The 19,155-nt window shown below is 40.8% G+C and overlaps 3 protein-coding genes across 4 annotated transcripts in view; all 3 read left to right on the forward strand.

Annotated features, from left to right (window-relative positions):
- The window catches only part of LOC306928462 (Na(+)/citrate cotransporter-like), a 35,078-nt gene extending 30,372 nt beyond the window's left edge, over positions 1-4,706 (forward strand). The window contains exon 13 of the mRNA XM_079508596.1: positions 3,588-4,706. Coding sequence (XP_079364722.1) covers positions 3,588-3,716 — 129 coding nt within the window. The 3' untranslated portion in view covers positions 3,717-4,706. The remainder of the gene's footprint in view (positions 1-3,587) is intronic.
- Positions 4,707-6,618: 1,912 nt separating this feature from the next.
- med31 (mediator complex subunit 31) lies at positions 6,619-10,291 on the forward strand. Its single transcript, XM_079507666.1, has 4 exons — positions 6,619-6,865; positions 7,404-7,478; positions 8,839-8,935; positions 9,400-10,291. The coding sequence occupies exons 1-4, from the start codon at positions 6,844-6,846 to the stop codon at positions 9,611-9,613; spliced, it is 408 nt and encodes a 135-aa protein (XP_079363792.1). The 5' UTR covers positions 6,619-6,843; the 3' UTR covers positions 9,614-10,291.
- A 341-nt stretch (positions 10,292-10,632) lies between these two features.
- On the forward strand, positions 10,633-18,470 carry LOC306928310 (uncharacterized protein). 2 transcript variants are annotated; one of them, XM_079508327.1, is made up of 9 exons: positions 10,633-10,735; positions 11,509-11,724; positions 12,200-12,338; positions 13,117-13,259; positions 14,004-14,056; positions 14,707-14,831; positions 15,498-15,605; positions 15,960-16,169; positions 17,889-18,470. In XM_079508327.1, exons 1-9 carry the CDS (start codon positions 10,710-10,712, stop codon positions 18,213-18,215), a joined length of 1,347 nt encoding a protein of 448 aa, XP_079364453.1. In that variant the 5' UTR covers positions 10,633-10,709; the 3' UTR covers positions 18,216-18,470. The 2 variants fall into 2 exon arrangements, with proteins under 2 accessions (XP_079364453.1, XP_079364454.1); XM_079508328.1 differs by lacking the exon at positions 10,633-10,735 and adding an exon at positions 11,050-11,217.
- The last annotated feature ends 685 nt before the right edge of the window (positions 18,471-19,155 follow it).

Here is a 19,155-nt window from a genome sequence, read left to right on the forward strand (position 1 = left end):
TGTCTGCTGTGTAGTTTATTTATTTATTTTTGTTGTAGTATTTTTGTTTGTGTTTTGTTTTGTCCAGTTTTTGTGGTGTTGTGCTTTGTCAAGTTTTTGTTTTGTTGTGTTTTGTCCAGTTTTTGTTTTTGTCTCGTTTTGTCTGCTGTGTAGTTTATTTATTTCTGTTTTAGTATTTTTTTTTTGTGTTGTGTTTTGTCAAGTTTTTGTTTTGTTGTGTTTTGTCCAGTTTTTGATTTTGTTTTGTGTTTTTATCACATATGTTTTTACATAGTCTTGTTTGGTGTGTAGCCTTTTGATTTTGTTTCGTATTGTTGCTGTGTTATGTTTTTTGCTGTTTGCTTTGTGTCATTTTTGTTTTTGTTTTCTGCTGTTGTATAATTTTTGTTTTGTTTTTGTGTCATGATGTTTGTTTAATGTGTGTTTTGTGTTTTTGTTTTGAAAAAGTTTTTGTTTTTGTCTCGTTTTGTCTGCTGTGTAGTTTATTTATTTCTGTTTTAGTATTTTTTGTTTGTGTTGTGTTTTGAAAAAGTTTGTTTTGTTGTGTTGTGTCCAGTTTTTGATTTTGTTTTGTGTTTTTATCACATATGTTTTTACATATTGTCTTGTCTGGTGTGTAGCCTTTTGATTTTGTTTCGTATTGTTGCTGTGTTATGTTTTTTGCTGTTTGCTTTGTGTCATTTTTGTTTTGTTTTCTGCTGTTGTATAATTTTTTGTTTTGTTTTTGTATCATTTTTGTGTATGTGATGCTGTAAATAGTATTGTTATGTAGTTTACAATTTACAATTTAGGCATTTTACCATATGAACCCCCGTAAAATCAAATTTTTCAAAAGATTATCAACATGAATCATACGCTAACTAGTAACCTACCATCAATCCATCAGTGGAATATCTGTATGATGAACCAATACGTATGCACTCTAGAGTTCTGTGTCTACATAAGGTGTACTAATAGTCCTAACAATAGGGGCATAATGCTATCTATGGTGCTGAAATCGTTTGCATGACTGGTTGATCAACATCTATAGAAATTGCCCACTAGGTAGATATCATTAACTTTCACTATAATTGAAAACATATACTTATATTTCCCACACCAAGAGTCGAACTAGGGTCCCATGGCTAGACTCCAAGCATCCTAAACCACTAGACCATATGGGATTATGATATACTACCTGTAATGTTTGGTTAATAACCTGATCATACATTGTCTGAAGACAATAATTACTGCTCGAACCACTGTTCCCTATGAGCATAACATAACCATATTGTAATATAATTAGAGAGGACAGATATGTTACATGTAAGAGCCTCATCATGGCTGAAGGATACCAAATAATAGCAGAGAATATTGGATCCATGTAATACTGTAAAAACTGACAGTTACTGCGTCCAAATAATCGTAAACACCTATGGCTATCCCTACATGCCTGATCATTACCCCTATAATCATAAAGCCTTCATCAAGAGTCCATTTGGTTGCATGCTCATCATGATTTTAACTGTCTGTGGACCAAAACATGAAGTGAACTGAGATCCACTCCCCTAGAGGGCTTGAAACCCCAATGCATTTGGGTGTAGTGGTGTTACCCGGTATTACACCGATGAGATGCTCAAATCCATAGTCTATGGGCCAAAACTGGTATTACACCCCCTTGTGGGGCCCCTGGATGGGGGTGTCCTCTGAACCAATGGGACGAAAAATAAAATAGATGAATTGCACTAGGAGGCTGAAACCCCCTACAGGTCTGTAGTGGCTGTATGAGGAATTACACCTATATTATTAGATCCATAGTCTATGGTCAAAAATGGAATTACACCATAAAATGAACAAATCTGTTAGACAAAAAAAAGAAAAGCTAGACAGCCGACCAACCTGATGTTTAAACCTGCAGTACCAGCTATACGCCACATTTACACTAGACTACACCTACACATAGTAGACCAACCCCCATACACACCCCACCCACACAGTAGACCACCCCCTCTAACTAACCATTGTACAAACCTTTTCGAACATATTTGCGGCATCTACAACACCCAAGCTAGTTCAAGCGTTCTTCTCTACGAGTTCACACGTACATAGGCAGTACAATTGAGAAACCACATTTACACTAAAAGTTCTTGATTTTTTCATTTTTCTCCTTTTCTTTATTTGTTTAAGTTTTTTAACTTTTAACTTGTTTTGTAACTTTTTTTAACTTTAAGCTTTTTTTAAGTAATTTATTCATACTTTTTATTTTTCCATACCTATACTCAATAGTGTACACCTACTGTACACCCAATATTCCAACGTATATATGCGCCTGGAAATTGCAAATTTTAGGGCTAAACCAACACACAAGCTGTGTGTTTTCCTGTCAGCGGTCAGCTGCTGTCATCGGTCACCTGTCACCTGTCATCTGTCACCTGTCACCTGGTACCTGTCACCTGCCAGCTGGCACTTCAAAGATAAGGGCCCCCACCCCCGATTTTAACTTCATCTAATTAACACATTAACACAACAAACAAATGTTTTGAGGAGGGGGGGTTTACAACGGCCATCTGGCACTTCAAAAAGATAAGGGACCCCCCCCAATCTGCCAGCTGGCAGTTCAAAGAGAATGGCCCCCACCCCCCGGTTACAACTGCCACCTGGCAGTTGTAAAAGATAAGGGATCCCCCACCCCTCACCCCACACAGTGGTTCATCTACATTTCTATTGTCCTATTCACACCTGGAGCCGGCATGTCTGTCTGATCTGTGGGACAGACCCACATGAGGGGGGTCACAGGCTGTGACATGAATGGGACATAGAGAAAGGGAGAGATGGGAGATTTAAGCACTTAATGTAAAACACTTAAGCTTAACACTTAAGCAAGAACAAAAAGCATGGCAATACATCACATACATAAATAAAACGATAATAATAATAATAATAATTATAATATAATATGATTTTTATGATATATACAATATGATTATGGAATGTATGGAATGTATGGAATGTATGAATGTATGGAATGTATGGAATGTATGGAATGTATGAATAAATTAACATAAATTAACATAAATTACTCACTAGCGCCCCCCTAGTGGTAGTGGCCAAAATGTGCAATGAACCACAGCATATATAGACTACTAGTGTCTTTAAAACGTTAAACTACATGTATCTCATGATGCACTGATGGTCTTTCATCTCTGAGCTCCCTACACTCACACTCACGCACACACACATGCATGCATGCACACACACACACAGTTATATAGCTGACGGATAAAGTATTTTAGATTTAACTTCAATTTAATGAAGCAATTTATCTGTTGTTTAACCACTGAACCCCTATATAATTAGTTCCTCAAATTGTTCGAATTTCCTCTATTTTTGCTGAATGTTCCCCTATTTTGCTGGATCTTCTCCTATTTTTGCAGTATTATAACATGTCCGGAAAAGGGATGCAAGGGTTCATGTGCCTAAAGGTGGAACTTTTTCCATAATGTGTGTGACACTCTGTACACTGTCTGTGTACACTGTCTGTGTACACTATGTACCCTCATCTCTTTTCTTACAATCTTCTCTTAAAGCTCTTTCTGTCTCCCCTGCAGGCAAAGACAGGTTTGGTGATGAATATCATCGGGATCCTCTGTATCACGTTGGCCATTAACACCTGGGGCAGAGTTCTGTTCGACCTGGATACCTTCCCCTCCTGGGCTAACGCCACTACTACTGTCTAGTTACTAGACCAGGCACACAGGTTGGGAATCACTGGTCTAGTGCAAGAACCTTATTCATACTAAAATCCAAAAAACTTTTTTGGTTGGCTTTGTGTAAATTGTTTATTAGAATGTGGTGATCTAACCTGTACTTGAAGGAGTATAGGCTGCAGCATACTACAAAATGATACCATACATTTTTCGGCTTTGGCAAGACTTGCCGAACCCAACAAAGTTCTTAGAGGGCAAAAATAAATGTATAGTCACTCCAAGTTCTCAGCGCTAGACCTCGCCCACTCAGTAGTCTGCCTTGCAACACCGCAGCTTGTTCGAGCCACTGCCCACTGAAGCATTGTGTATATCAACCTCCAACATCATTTTTCGTCTAAGAGATTTTGCCATTTCTGGCGACGCAGACACTATGGACAAAGTGTGTGCTATCTTTCTTAGTTAGTTTCCATCTGGTTGTGTTTGTAGTCACTCAGAAAGGGATTATCCTCAGCCAACCATTCTTCAAAACTATTCAGTATGCTAATAATAATAATCTCAGATATGAATATAATGCAGTGCCCAAAGTCGCTTTACCTAAAATATGAAGGTTGCAGAAATAAAAGCTTAACAAAGTCTGTGTTTGGTTGGAGTATGCTGCAGCCTTAAGAGAATATGGGAAAAGGATGACAAACTATCCTTTTTGACATGACTGTTAGCCATGTCTTTAAGTATTCTGTGAATAAGAAACACACACACGCACACACACACACATGCAAATACCCCCGCACACACACGCACACGCACACACACACACACACACACACACACACACACACACACACACACACTGGCATGCCCTAATTATTTTCTGTAACCATGACCAAATATGACATATATTCTTAATAAGAATAACTTCTTGATGATGTAAACAATATAGTTTTAAGATAATTTAGAATTTTTGTATAGCTGCCTATTTAAGACTGACTTCTTATGCAGTAAGATACATGTAGCTATTTATGAGTATACTGTACATAAGTAATTTCTAGTTTTTGTATTGCAATGTCTGACTAACAGTTTTGTCTATGATTTTAATAAAGGCATTTAAGCGAAGGCTGAGAAATGATATAATTTACTTTCCTTGTTAACTTCCCTGTCATTGTTTCTGAATAATGTAAATCTTTTAATAGTAGCTCAATTGTTCAGTTTGGAAATGTATTTATTATTATTTTGTTCTACTGTATATTTAATACATTTGGCGCTTAAACAAACACATGCACACGTGTGTGTGTGTGTGTGTGTGTGTGTGTGTGCGCGCGTGCGCACGTGCGTACATAACTCGAGAATCTTTCGCCCCACTGACTTCAAATTCGACACACACGTTCCACACCCCCACAGGGAGTGCAGTGCCCGGTGTCAAGTCGGTCGGACCCATGGTTGTTCAGAACCGCTACAAAAGGCCTCTGCCCGGGCCAGACTCGATATTTGGGCATGCTTAACAAAGAACTCCATTATGTGGACATACAAGGGGACACAGCTGACATCACTTTTGACATAAGACTTCATATTTGGGCATGCCTGACAGAACTCCATATATAGGAATGAAGGGACACAGGTGGACAGAGACAGCTGGGTGCAGGGGCATGGATGTCCAACTTCCATCGTTACCGAATCGGTGCTCTATAGCCTATACAGCCGGTCACCGGTCTAGTTTAGCAAATGAGAGTGAGGGAGAGAAGACACTTTTCCACACTGTATAGTCTAAAGTCCGTCCGCTGTTCCTCCAGCCAGAAGAGAAACTACTGACTGACGTTATCTATTCACTCATCACCGAACAACCATGTATATCAAAACCAGTGGTGGAAAAAGTGTACTTAAGTAAAAGTACCAATACGGCAATACAAAAATACTCCTTACCCCACTCTTACAAGTAATAGTCCGGAATTCAAAATGTACTTGAAGTACAGAAGTATTGGCATCAAAATGTACGTTTTGAGTGAATGTCTACACATATTTTATAGCTGATCTACAAGCTCACAATGTGTTGCATCACATCACATGGGCTATTTTCAAATGGCCGAAATGTATATATATATCGCTGAAGTGGTTAATGTATGTTTTTAATAATAATCTAAATCTACAGTAACTACTAGTAACTCATATTTTTCAATAAATGTAGTGGAGTAAAAGTACAATATTTGGATCTGAGATGTAGTGGAGTAGAAGTAAAAGTACTGTAAATTGGGAATACTCAAGTAATGTACAAATACTTCAAAATTTTACTTATGGTAAGTACAAATTACAATACTTAAGTAGCCTAAATGTACTTAATTACTTTACACCATGACAAAACAAGTAACAACTAAGAAATGTCCTTCAGGGCCGAGTGGCGATTGAGTGCAGGACCATAGATTATGTGCAGGACAACATGGGCAGGACAAAGCTAGATTCTATGTCCTATCTGGACATGGAACAGGGCAAAGAGTCAAGTTGTCCTATACACCAACACCTACACAGTCTTCATCAGTTCTCAAACCTTTTTATTTCAACTTTTCAAGGACCCCCAGTTTGCTTCTTGGTGATGGACTTTGGCATTGACACCAGGCTCTGATTGACAGATCTGTAGCTCTAAATGTCAATTCAAATTAAAAATGAAATCTGTTCAGTTCAACTTGAAAATATTGTATTATCCAACGCACAGGTGACCGACCAAGCACAGCAGACAATACTTCCCTCTTGTGGTCAAATAATTAAACTTCAGATCTCGTAAACTGTTGTAAATGTTGAAGAATTTGAAGTTGTTGTCCTAAGGTTGTTGTGCTTTTGAGTTATAAAATTCGGGTGAGGCGATGTTAGTTATAAAGTAGTGCATGGTGTCCCGCTATATACTCCGATACAGTAGGTGGCGGTATACACCTGAAAGACATGGTTGCAACCCGCCAACAAAACCCCCAAAGAAGAAGAGTTGTTGTGCTTTTTGGCAAATGGATACTGACTGCTCCCGTGCTAAATGCTAACTGTTATTGTCTTTGAACCAAACCGGTTCAAAGACATAACCTAAAGGTTTAATTAGGTTCGATTTATATTTTCCGTCGAAGATTATTTATCGATTCACTAAACAGGCAGCTGCTTTTTTGTTCTTTTGGTCGCCATTTTTCCCATGGCTGGCGTAGTAGAAGCAGGTATGGTATTTATGAAGGAGATCATACATGGATTAGATGGATTACATTGATACCTCGTCATAATGCTATAATAACTATTATGCTCCCGGTATATTAAAACATAATAATTATAACCATCCCTCATTGAAAGCTGTATGTAAATGGTTACATGGTACCACCTCTGTTGGTTTATGTTTATGTATGTGCTTGAAAAGACGAGGGCATAACAAAATGGAGATTGTTCCCTCAATCCCTGCGTAGTGGGAGATGAGCTGAGTTTATGTTACGAATTTGAATAGAGAATGTGTGTGTTTCCACTTGAGTTCAGTATAACGGCTGTTGGTGCGTTACAAAACAAAAACAAGCTGTAGTACAGTCTATCCATTCAAGAGAAATCAGAGCTCACGTCTAGTCTTTGTGTAGCCCTGGTCCAGTGCTAGAGACTCGCTGTAAGCGCTGGACCAGGGCTAGTCTTTGTGGTGGTTAGTTAAAGTATGTCATTTAGCCTTTTCAATCAATCAGCCTACTGTATGATGAATGTATTGTCTTTACTTCACAGAGGAGCAGGCGAGGACCCGCTTTCAGTCAGAGCTGGAGTTTGTCCAGTGTCTGGCCAACCCAAACTACCTGAACTGTGAGTTGACCACACAACTTTGATATTATTACAGATACATTGTGACATTATGAATTGTATAAAACCAAAAACATTGAAAGATTACTACTGTATGTTTCTGTCATGGTTCCTGTTGGCTCACACAGGTCTGGGTGGCACAGTGGGTTAGTGATCAGTTGTCATGGTTCCTGTTGGCTCACACAGGTCTGGGTGGCACAGTGGGTTAGTGATCAGTTGGCGCTGTTGCCCACTGGTAACCCTTCTACAGGAGTAGCTTTTTCATATTTATCACATATTTGGTTATTTTCACCTACAGTATATATTATACATGATAGGTGAATAGGTAAAATTTTAATGTAATAGTTATCACCATGAAATTCCCCAGTTGATTACTTACATGAAGACATGATTTATTGTATTACAAGTTTACTGAAATTGTACATTAATTTAAATATGCAAATTAGGCATTATATAGGAAATATGCAAAAAATGAAAAAGCTACTATTGTGGAAGGAAGGGTTATCATATAATGTTAATTTACTTATATTGACCCTATAAACCAGGGTTCCCCAATTAATTTTCCTCAAGGGCCATATTTTGACTAGGGTACCAGGCTGGCGGCCGAGTCCGCACGCACGAGGTCGAGGTCTTGCCCTGAAAATTAATTTTCAGGGCAAGACCCCATTTGAAAAGGATGCCCAGTTTGACATGCATAGGCTTTTTTTATTCTCTTCCAGGGGCCACAAGGGGGCGGGCCGCAAATGGCCCGCGGGCCGCATATTGGGGAACCCTGCTATAAACAATTTAATATATGTATGGTTTTGCCCACTCAATTCATAATTAACATTCCAATTTTGGAACTCTGGCTCATGGACTAAGAACCTGGCCGGTTCAACCCTGGTGGAAAAGCGCGTGCAGTCACTGTGGCTGGCTGCCGGTGCCCACTGCAGCTCCTAAGAGAACTGTTACTGAACAGTTCACTGCAGCTCCTAAGAGAACTGTTCACGGCTAAGCTACACCAGGCTTTTCTCGCACAAAACGCGCGCGTTTACCCTAAACGCGTGCATTGAATTTAGGTCCAGTCCTATTTTAAATAACGCACGCGCGTTCGCGCGAGAAAAGCCTGGTGTAGCTTGGCCGTCAGTCACTGTGGCTGCCGGTGCCCACTGCAGCTCCTAATAAGGGTCAAAGGCAGTGGATGTAGAATAGATCATTAAATTATACTGTAACTTAAAATGTTTTTTCAAAAATGTAAAAGAAAGCACACCTACTTAGCTTGTAGACACATTGTAAGCTTGTATTCGTAGACATGAGGCTAAGTCAAGTTTCTAGTACACATGGTGGAACTGGAAAATAATCCTATCTGTCTCCATGTCTTCAGTTCTGGCTCAGAGAGGATTCCTGCGAGACAAGGCCTTTGTCAACTACCTGAAGTACTTAATGTATTGGAAAGAACCCGAGTATGCCAAGTTCCTAAAGTAAGTATACGTTTGTGAACGCATAAAAAACCCCACAGGAATCAATTTTTTTTTTAAAAGACACACTGTCACAGCCAATCACTGCATGGTCATTTCAGAGTAGGTGTTTAAGAGGTAATACAATAGAAGTGGGTGTTTATTTGAAATGTTTGGGTAAAAGTCAATAACCAAACCACTAAATATCTGCAATGGGTCTCTGTTGACAATAATTGTGTACAGTCAATGAGAGTATATTAATGACTATATGCTGAAGCTCAGGAATCAATCAGTTTTCCTAGTCATAATACAGATATTCTAACCCTGAATGAAGTTTCCCTATGGACCCACATTCAATTCTATTCAACTTTCACACCATAGAGGGCATTTGTGGGTTGGATTTCAGTCAGCATTTCATTGGTCATTCAATGCAACAAAAAATAAAAGTGGCCAATGCCGTCGAATGATGAATAATTATGTTCTTGCAGATACCCCCACTGCCTGCACATGCTGGAGCTGTTACAGTACGAGCATTTCCGCAAGGAGCTGGTGAACGCGCAGTGCGCCAAGTTCATCGATGAACAGCAGCTGCTGCACTGGCAGCATTACTCCAGGAAGCGCACGCGTCTTCAGCAGGCACTAGCAGAGCAACAGCAGCCTCAGCTCACACAGCCTCCACACAGCAACGCTGCCACCAAATAATGACTTTGGGTGTGTGGGGTTTTTTTTGTGCCAATGCTTTGTGGTTATGTGTGTGTGAGTGTCAGAGAGTATATGTGAGTGCCAGTGATTGGGATGATAGATGGATGGTGGGTTTTTGAGGTTCCACCGTGTATCAGTGAATAACGTACTGCAAGTATGTGCTATAAAGCCGACAATTTGCATGGTTACATACCTCTGTTAAAGAATATTTATAGTTACATGCCTCTGTTCAGGATTGTTTTTCTTCTCTAATTCAGTTAGTTAATTCATTCTAGTTTGTCCTTTTAGACAGGCTCATTCCGACAACAAAAGTGCTGCAAATAGCCTGCATCCTTAGACTCACTAAATTGAGAGATGACGCAATCATGTCACCCTCCAGGGATACTGGGATGCAATACTGTACTCAGTACTGTACGTTGTTGAAGTAGGACTCATAAAATGACCCTGGGTCCCATCTAAAAGACCACCCCTGGGCCCCGGGACCCATTACATTGAAATGCTATTTACATCACTGTGGGGAAAGAGCATATAACAATTGTTGATTTATTAACTGCTTTCAGCTCTTACACATAGAGAATATTATGTAAATGATGTGTGTGTGTGTGTCTCTCTCTGTCAGTCTTTTGCTTTGGATGTTTTTTCTTTTCTTTTTTTCAAAATAAAATATTTGAAATTGAACATGTTTTAGACAGTTTGATTTGGGTTAATAAACAATACAGACAATACCAATTGGGAACAGGATTTAGGATTTATAAACGTATGAATATAGCCTATACAATTCCATAAGCACTTGTTTTTGCTATTAACATATAGGTTAATATTGGCTTTCACCCAAATAATTGCATTATTGTTTATATAAGTAAATTACAAGGTCAGGCATTTAAAGTTCAAACCATTATGGCAATCTGACGTGTCACGAATGTTTTTGAAAACGCCACAAGATGGCGCTAAAGCAATGCATGATTCAACTTGGTTACTCTTTAGAAACCCGGAAGATAAACATTTATGAAATGTTCTGAGCCAGTAGTGCACAATGCACATCTTCCACGGTTTGATATTTTATCTAAAGTAGATGGAGGAATAATGAAAATGGAAAATGACAGCCCTGGGAGTTATTACTCGGTAATTTAACGTACTAGTACAAATAGCAGCACATATTGTTGTACCTATAATAATAAGTGCATTTATGCGGTTATCATCATGTGTCTGATCAGCGCACAGCACAGTCATAATAAACCCAAGTAGGCTATGCACATCGCGAATAGCAGTTTTTCCAGTTTGCTATTTGGCCAGAAAATCAGATGTATAACGGCTTCCATGTTATCATTAGCTAATTCTTTAACAGACGAGGGCCAAACTTTGGGTCCAAAACATTGTACCTCTCTTCAACTTTGCACGTAAAACATTTAAAGTCACGTGTCTGCATACAAATTCGTTGTACCAAAGTCCAGCTGTGGTACCGTACTGCTAGTCTATACAGTCAATGAATGGCTATACAGAGAGGGAGGTTGCAACTTTGGCTGTTACAGGCACAGCCTTTAATGTCACTTCTCAGGCCAGACTTCTCAATATTATTCCGGGCGTTTTTGACACCTCCAGAGCAGGTATCATCACTGTGGTCTTTGCAAAACCGTGAGGGTGATTGATATGATGTAGGCCTAGGCCTATTGTTGGATTAATAGTTTGCTGTTTCAGTTCTCCTTTTGTCTGTCTGCCTGTGTCTCATTCTGTCTGTCTGTCTGTCTGTCTGTGCCTGCCTGTGTCTCATTCTGTCTGTCTGTCTGTCTGTCTGTCTGTATCTATTTCAGTTTATCAGAATTATGTCCCTTGATCATTTGTGAATCAATTTGAGACAAACCAGGTTTATCCAATGTTTGTCATTTCATTTCTGATAGAGCCGTGAGGATGGCCCGTTTGCGTGTGGCAGTCATAGGGGCTGGGGCCGCTGGCCTGTGTGCAGCTCGACACATCCTGGCTCGTCCAGAAGCCTTTGAACCTCCTGTGGTCTATGAGCTCACCGAGCATGTCGGTGGCACCTGGTTCTACGAGGAGCGTGTGGGCTGCTACGACAATGGCCTGCCCATTCATAGCAGCATGTACAGAGACCTCAGGTGTGTTGCTATGCTGACTGGTCGACTGACCAAACCATTTTGGTTGTGATGTATTCATGGTAGTCTTGGGCCCTGGGTAGGTGCCCAACATGCCATGTTTCTGTTTGTAATGTAGGCATGGCACTTGTGTCTCTGGCACTCTTGTTTAGTCATTAACGTTTAAAGGGATGTAAGTGCTTTTATTTAAACATCTCGCCAACTCTAGTAAACATAAAATACATTTTCAGGTCGGAGATGAAACAAAAAATGAGCAGAGGAATTTTGAATTGGAACACTTTAAAATTGAAGCCGATAAATGGGTTCTCTCTTCTGATTGGATGAAATTGGTGACCCGGCCACCTTATTTAAGGAGCTGTAGAGATGAGGTGACCCCTGGTACTGAACAAATAATATAGCAATGATCAGAATATAGTGCTTAATTGGAAAAAATGTTTTAACAAAGAAATATCACTTTTCATCCTCTCATGCGTCATAGGACCAATCTCCCCAAAGAGGTGATGATGTTCCCAGACTTCCCCTTTGACCCCCAGCTGCCCAGCTTCCTGCTACACCAGGAGGTCCAGCGATACCTTGAACGCTACAGTGACAGCCATCACATCGTGCCTCACATCAGGGTAAGAATCATAACGCTACAGTGACAGCCAGCATATCGTGCCTCACATCAGGGTAAGAATCATAACGCTACAGTGACAGCCATCACATCGTGCCTCACATCAGGGTAAGAATCATAACGCTACTGTGACAGCCAGCATATCGTGCCTCACATCAGGGTAAGAATCATAACGCTACAGTGACAGCCAGCATATCGTGCCTCACATCAGGGTAGGAATCATCCCATGCTCATGCTCATTCATGCTTCTTAACTTATTTACCACTGAACTGTCTTTCATGAAGCATATTAGCTACTGATCAAACGGTGGTTTCAGTTAATTTAGTTAAGTGCTGAAGCGAAGTGATGTCTGAAGCTTAAAATGAACCAGTTCCCCCACCAAGATCTCACCACCTGGAGTACAGATTCAAAGCAGTAACTTTCTTACCATGGTATGGGCTCTAACGTTTAGGATACTGCCTGCCTTAAATGTTTTAAAAAAAAGTAGTAAAAAAAAAAAAAGCAAAGACGTTTAGGCACCGGCAGAAATAGGGCCCCAAATCCCCCACCTCCCCTTTCTGACTAACTCATTTGGTATGTCACAGCACATTGTGTTTCAACACTTATTATTCAGTGGAACCTTTGATAAAAGCTTTTTTATTTTGGCCATTGAAGTTCAAAGGTATTTTTTTAGAAGTAATTGAAAACCACAGATGGAAATGTGTAAATAAAATATTGTATTTTTGTATTGTATTTGTAAGTATTTGACCTGGTATCTCTCTCCTCGTTTACTGACTGTTCAGTTCAACACAGTAGTGGAAGAGGTGAATCCTGCCACTGTGGAAATTAAAGCACAGAGGTCAAAACAGAGCTGGGAGGTGATGACATCCGACAAGTCAGGATCACAGAAAACAGAGATGTTTGACTCAGTTTTTGTCTGCACTGGGTAAGACGTTTGATGGGGAATCATTATACGCTTGTCTTGGCTGTGTCTTTTCTTTTCTGTACTAAATATGATTCGTTCACATTACAAATACTTTGTCCTGTGGACACAAAGAGAATCATATTCTCTTATATCTTTTATATGCAAATATAATAGAAAAGCTTATATTATAAGCCTTTGTGTAGTGTTTTCCCATAGGACATTATAGGCCAGCCGTCACTGATAGAAGCCTCTGTGTGCATACTGTAGGATTTTCTGCAGCAAGGTGAAGATTGATAATAACAAGCCTTATATGGTATAGATATAATGCTAAAGTGCTGAACTATATACTATGTTGTCTCTGAAAAACAACCACACTTACTAAAACATTTACTGAGAAACACTGAGACTCCAAAAAGATGTACTCTCCAGTTCTTGCAACCATTAAACCCAACCAATATTGATTTGTGTATTCTTATAATGAAAATCTCACCGATGTTCATTATAAATATCACTATCAAGTAGTACAGGTACTAATCTCATTAATATTGTGATCAACTTGCTGTTATACCGCAGCATTTGCATGTTAGCTACAGCCTAACAAGCATCAAAGCATATTAGTTATTGGCTGTTTTTCAAAATTCAGGAGCAGCATCATATTTGTTCCTGTCCTTAAACTAGCACTTGTCTATATCTTTTGTGAACTCGTACTGACTGTATCTTCGTCTTATAGAGGTTAAAGTAAATGAAAATGTACTCCTCTTCTAGGCATTACTCTGACCCGCACATCCCATCCATCCCGGGGATAGAACATTTCAAAGGTGAAGATTAAAGAAATGAATCTCCTTTCCATCCATCTTTCTTGATGCTAATGCACTCTATAGGTAGAGTGAGTGATACACAGTGAGTCCTACAGGTATCCACATCCTTTCTCTGGACAGTCTGTTCATTTCTAAAAATGCTATATCACATTTAATGTGATATGCGTTCCGTGATATACGTTCTTTTTTTGTATTATAATGTAGCCGTTGCCAATTTCTCATATGTATAAAGTATATATGTATACGTGTGTTATCTGGGGAAATTGGATCTCTGTGGTGATGGGAAACTGTTTTTAACTCTTTAGCTCCACATTTCCTCCCCCAGAATATGGACGCTAGGGTTCATATGGTTAAATCTAAGTCTAATGTCCTGGTTCAGATCAACAACCTGTTGATATATAGCCAGTGCTGTCACAGTACGGTTCAAAGGCTTTTTCAAGCTGAAAGTGTAGAGAGATAGGAAGCTGAGACTAGACTGACAGCCGTTCAGCCCAGTTGTAACCTATATGTGTAAGTTGGAGATTGGCAACGGCAAGTTGGAGATACGCATAGCAATCACACAATTAACTGACAATGGTGGAAACAAACAAAACAAACTTGAAGCCGATACCCCCTCTGCCAACCTCTGTTTCTCAACCTTCTATCCATAGGTAGAGTGATACACAGTCACTCCTACAGGTATCCACAGCCTTTCTCTGGACAGTCTGTAGTGGTCCTAGGAGCTGGGTCGTCAGGATTAGATATCGCCATTGAACTTGCCAGTGTTGACGCCCAGGTAATTACTGTTCTCTCACTCATTCCCTCTACATTATTAAAAGAAGATTTCGATGAAAGAGTGTTTGGTTTAAATAGCGCCCCAGGTTCAAGGGGCCACCGTGTGCGTCGCTCACAACAGGTTGTCAAAAGGATAAAGCACAATAAAGCTAGATAGCTCATTTCCATTGTGGTCGTTTGAGTGTAACTACTTCCTCCTCCTGATTACACGAGCAAGGCACTGAACTGTTCCCGATGAGTGGGTTTGACATGTATGCCTTACATGGTTTCTCCGCCATCGGTGTACGAGTATGTGCGAATGGGTTTTATTGAATATATAATGCACGCCCAGGCGGTGGCGTAACCGTCTGGGCACCCGACTGGTAATCCAGTCGCAGTGTGCCGCGGGTTCGACTCCCGAGCCCGACACGGCCTTTACTGCATGTCTTCCCCCATCTCTCTCCCGTTTCCTGTCAGCCTACTGTCTGTCCCTTCAAAAACCAATAAAAGGCGTAAGCCGCAAAAAAATATCTTTAAAAAAAAAAGAATATATAATGCACATTGTAAAGCTCTTTGGAGAAATGCGCTATAGATATGCAGACCATTATATCCATATGCCATTTCATGACCACATTATAAGTTAGTACACAATGTAGCGTCTCATGTTCTTCTCTACCTCTCTCTACAGGTGATATTAAGCCATGGTAAGCCCACTCTGACAGTCCCTCTGCCCTCTGGGGTTCGGCAGGCCAGTCCAGTGGTTGGGGTCCAGGAGGACGGGTCGTTGTGCTTCCAGGTTAGCTTAAAATAGGATACCATTCAACGTTCAGATTTTAGGGCCTGACACGCTTTTCCAGGGTGACTTAGTAGTGCACTATGCAACCCCAAAGAGTGTACTGTAGGTAGTACTAAATGTCAAACCCATCTTTAATTCTAGTGTAAAGTGCATTGAATTGGTATTGTAATAATTGTATTGTACTCCAAAGATGTTCCTGTGAGGATTATCACAATGGCATATTGGATTTATTTTTTTATCCATGTTCATATTTTAGGTCACTCTTTTTCTTGTGAAACCACAAAACATGGAAACTAAAGGAAAACACAAAAGGAAAACAATTGATCAAATGTTCTAACATTGCTCTGCTATTAGGACGGGTCGTTTTCCCGGCCGCAGGTGCTGCTGCTGTGCACAGGGTACAACTTCACCTACCCCTTCCTTAACCCAGCTAAGCTGGGCCTGGAGATCCTACCACATTTGGTGACTCCTCTCTACCGGTTCATGATGCCACCAGCATTCCCCTCGCTGTTCATCATTGGCATCTGCAAAATCATCTGCCCCTTCCCACACTTTCACTGCCAGGTGTGTACTCTAAAATCAGTGGTTCCCAAACGTTTTAGCCTGTGACCCAAAGGAGAGATTAGATGTTTGGGACCCAAATTGGTGAAAATAGCAGATCTACAAGCACACAACACGTCGCTTCGCGCCACATTGTGAGCTTGTAGATCAGCCATTTTCACTACTTCTTAAACATCTGTTTTCTGAATTTCTCATTTTATTTGATTTCTTTATGAAATCACTGAAAGAATTTTATTTTATTTATTTAACCTTTATTTAACCAGTAAAAACCACATTGAGACTGAAGTCTCTTTTACAAGTGTGAACTGGCCAAGACAAGAGGCAAAATAAGTGACACAGCTCTGCCAGTAACAACAAAATACACAACAAAAAAACAGGACAGACATACAATGCTCATAAATACAGTACCCACTACTAAGAAGCTCAAAGGGAGAACAGGAACGTTTAGTAACGCAACCAATAAGGACTAATAAATAAAAACTAAGCATTGCTTAGTAGACTAAAAATAAAAAGCAAGCAGACATTTGCTATACGTCAAAGCAGGAGCAGTGTATGGGAAGTGTGCCCATGGCAATCCTTTTAAAGCTCACTAGGGGAATCACAGCAGCCAGTTTGAGCCTGGTCTGTAGGTCATTCCAAGACCAGGGTCCGAAATAAGCAATGCTTTTTTTTCCAGCCTCAGATTTAGTTGGGGGCACGACATAGCGTAACCAAGCATTTGATATGAGGTTGAGAGAGTTTTGGACAAGTTCAAATTTAGAACCAATGTAACGTGGGAGATTACCAAGAATGGCTTTATAAATGAGAATATACCAATGTAGCAACCTGCAAGACGTTAAGGAATACCAACCCACTAGGGCGTACAGAGTACAGTGATGAGTCCTATAGGGGGAATTGGTTATGAACCTCAATGCAGCATGAAACAGGGGGTCAAGTTTGCTCAGAGTTGAGGAACTAGCAAAGCGGTAGACAGTATCGCCATAATCAAGCTGCGACAGGAAGAGGCCTGTAACCAGCTTTTTGCGAGAAGCATTCGAAAAGCAGGACTTCATTCTGTAGAAGAAACTCAGCGTGAACTTAAGCTTTTTTGCCAAGGTGTCAATGTGGTGTTTGAAGTTTAACTTGTTGTCCAACCAGATCCCAAGATATTTATACAACTCAACCCATTCGATGGATACTCCATCCAGAGTGGTGATGTTTGAGGGGACATTGACTAGGCTATTTGGAGAAAATAGCATGGCCTTGGTTTTGTGGCCATTTAGTAGCAGTTTGCTGTTTAGCAGTTCATGCTGCAATGAGACAAAGTCAGAGGCCAAGTTTGACACTGCCACATCAAGTGAGGGGGCACAGGAATACAGAATTGTGTCATCTGCATACATATGATACCTACTATGCTTAGATTGACTACAAATATGGTTTACATACAGCAGAAAAAGCAAAGGTCCTAAAATGGAACCTTGAGGGACTCCTTTCTCCAGGGTGATAGTCAGACAGTGTATCACCAAATTTAACACAGAATCAGAATGAGAACACAGAATCATTGAATTTTGCTTTTAATTCATGTTTTTGTTTTTGCTTTTTTAGGAATGTTTTTTTTTTTTAATGTTTTGAAATAATAATAATTAAAAACAAAATGTAGGAAACATACCAGTGAAAAACCCATTTCACACACCCAGACAAATAGTCACCGTCTTACTGCATCGTCTCTACTCTCTCCTGCAGGTCCAGTTTGCTCTGGGTACTCTGGCGGGCACTGTGTCGCTGCCGTCCAGGGCTGAGATGGAGGAGGAGGTGCAGAGTGAGAAGGACATCAAGGTGGAGCGCGGCGTCCAGCAAAGACACTTGCTGAAAATGGACAAGGACCAGTGGGAGTATTGTAGGACTCTAGCCCGCAGTGGGGGTTTCCCCTCGCTCGCCCCAGTCGTACAGAGCCTATATGAGGAGGTCTGGAGGCAGAGACAGGTTCACCCTCGGAATTACAGGAAACTCAACTACCGACTGGTCAGTGACACCCAGTGGGAGCTGAGGGAACGACAAGGTCGTGAATGAGTGCCTTGATATGATATATCAGATGATAATAGATCTTATCTGGGATATTTTAGGCTTACCACATGATGCAAGCTCTACATTCTCATTCTTGATCATAGACTGACACCTAGTGGTCGGTTTATTTAACAGTAGCAGGATGTGCATCCATTTTACTCAGCCCAGGTATGTTTTTAATGAACTGTTCCAGGCACCACGCACATGTACTTACTGTATTCATTCTCAAGTGAATTGTTGATCTTCTCACTACTATAAATTGATAGCAACGAGGTCCTTCTCCTTGTTACCTCTAGTCGCCCCACCTCATGCTCTCTGGACCCGGTCCCAACCACTCTGTTGCAGTCTATTGCACCTGAACTTCTTCCCTTCTTAACCCACCTTATTAACACCTCTCTGACATCTGGCTACTTTCCCTCTACTTTCAAGACTGCCAGAGTCACCCCCCTCCTGAAGAAACCGACACTTGACCCCTCTGAGATCAAGAACTACAGACCGGTTTCCCTTCTATCCTTCCTATCTAAAACTCTCGAACGTGCTGTCTTTAAACAACTGTCCTCCTATCTCCACCAGAACAACCTCCTGGACTCCAACCAGTCTGGTTTCAAAGTGGGTCACTCGACAGAGACTGCCCTGCTGGCAGTGACGGAGTCGCTCCATGCCGCTAGAGCGAACTCTCTCTCCTCCGTCCTGATACTCCTGGACCTGTCTGCAGCGTTCGACACGGTGAACCATCAGATCCTCCTCTCCACCCTCGAGGGGATGGGTGTCTCAGGCTCTGCACTCTCCCTGTTTGCATCCTACCTGACGGGTCGCTCCTACCAGGTGATGCTGAGAGGGTCTGTGTCAGAACCACACAGGCTCACAACTGGGGTTCCCCAAGGCTCGGTTCTGGGTCCTCTTCTTTTCTCTCTCTACACTACATCTCTGGGTGCTGTCATCCACT

The sequence above is a fragment of the Electrona antarctica genome, assembly GCF_951216825.1.
Source record: "Electrona antarctica genome assembly, chromosome: 8".
Lineage (NCBI taxonomy): Eukaryota > Metazoa > Chordata > Actinopteri > Myctophiformes > Myctophidae > Electrona > Electrona antarctica.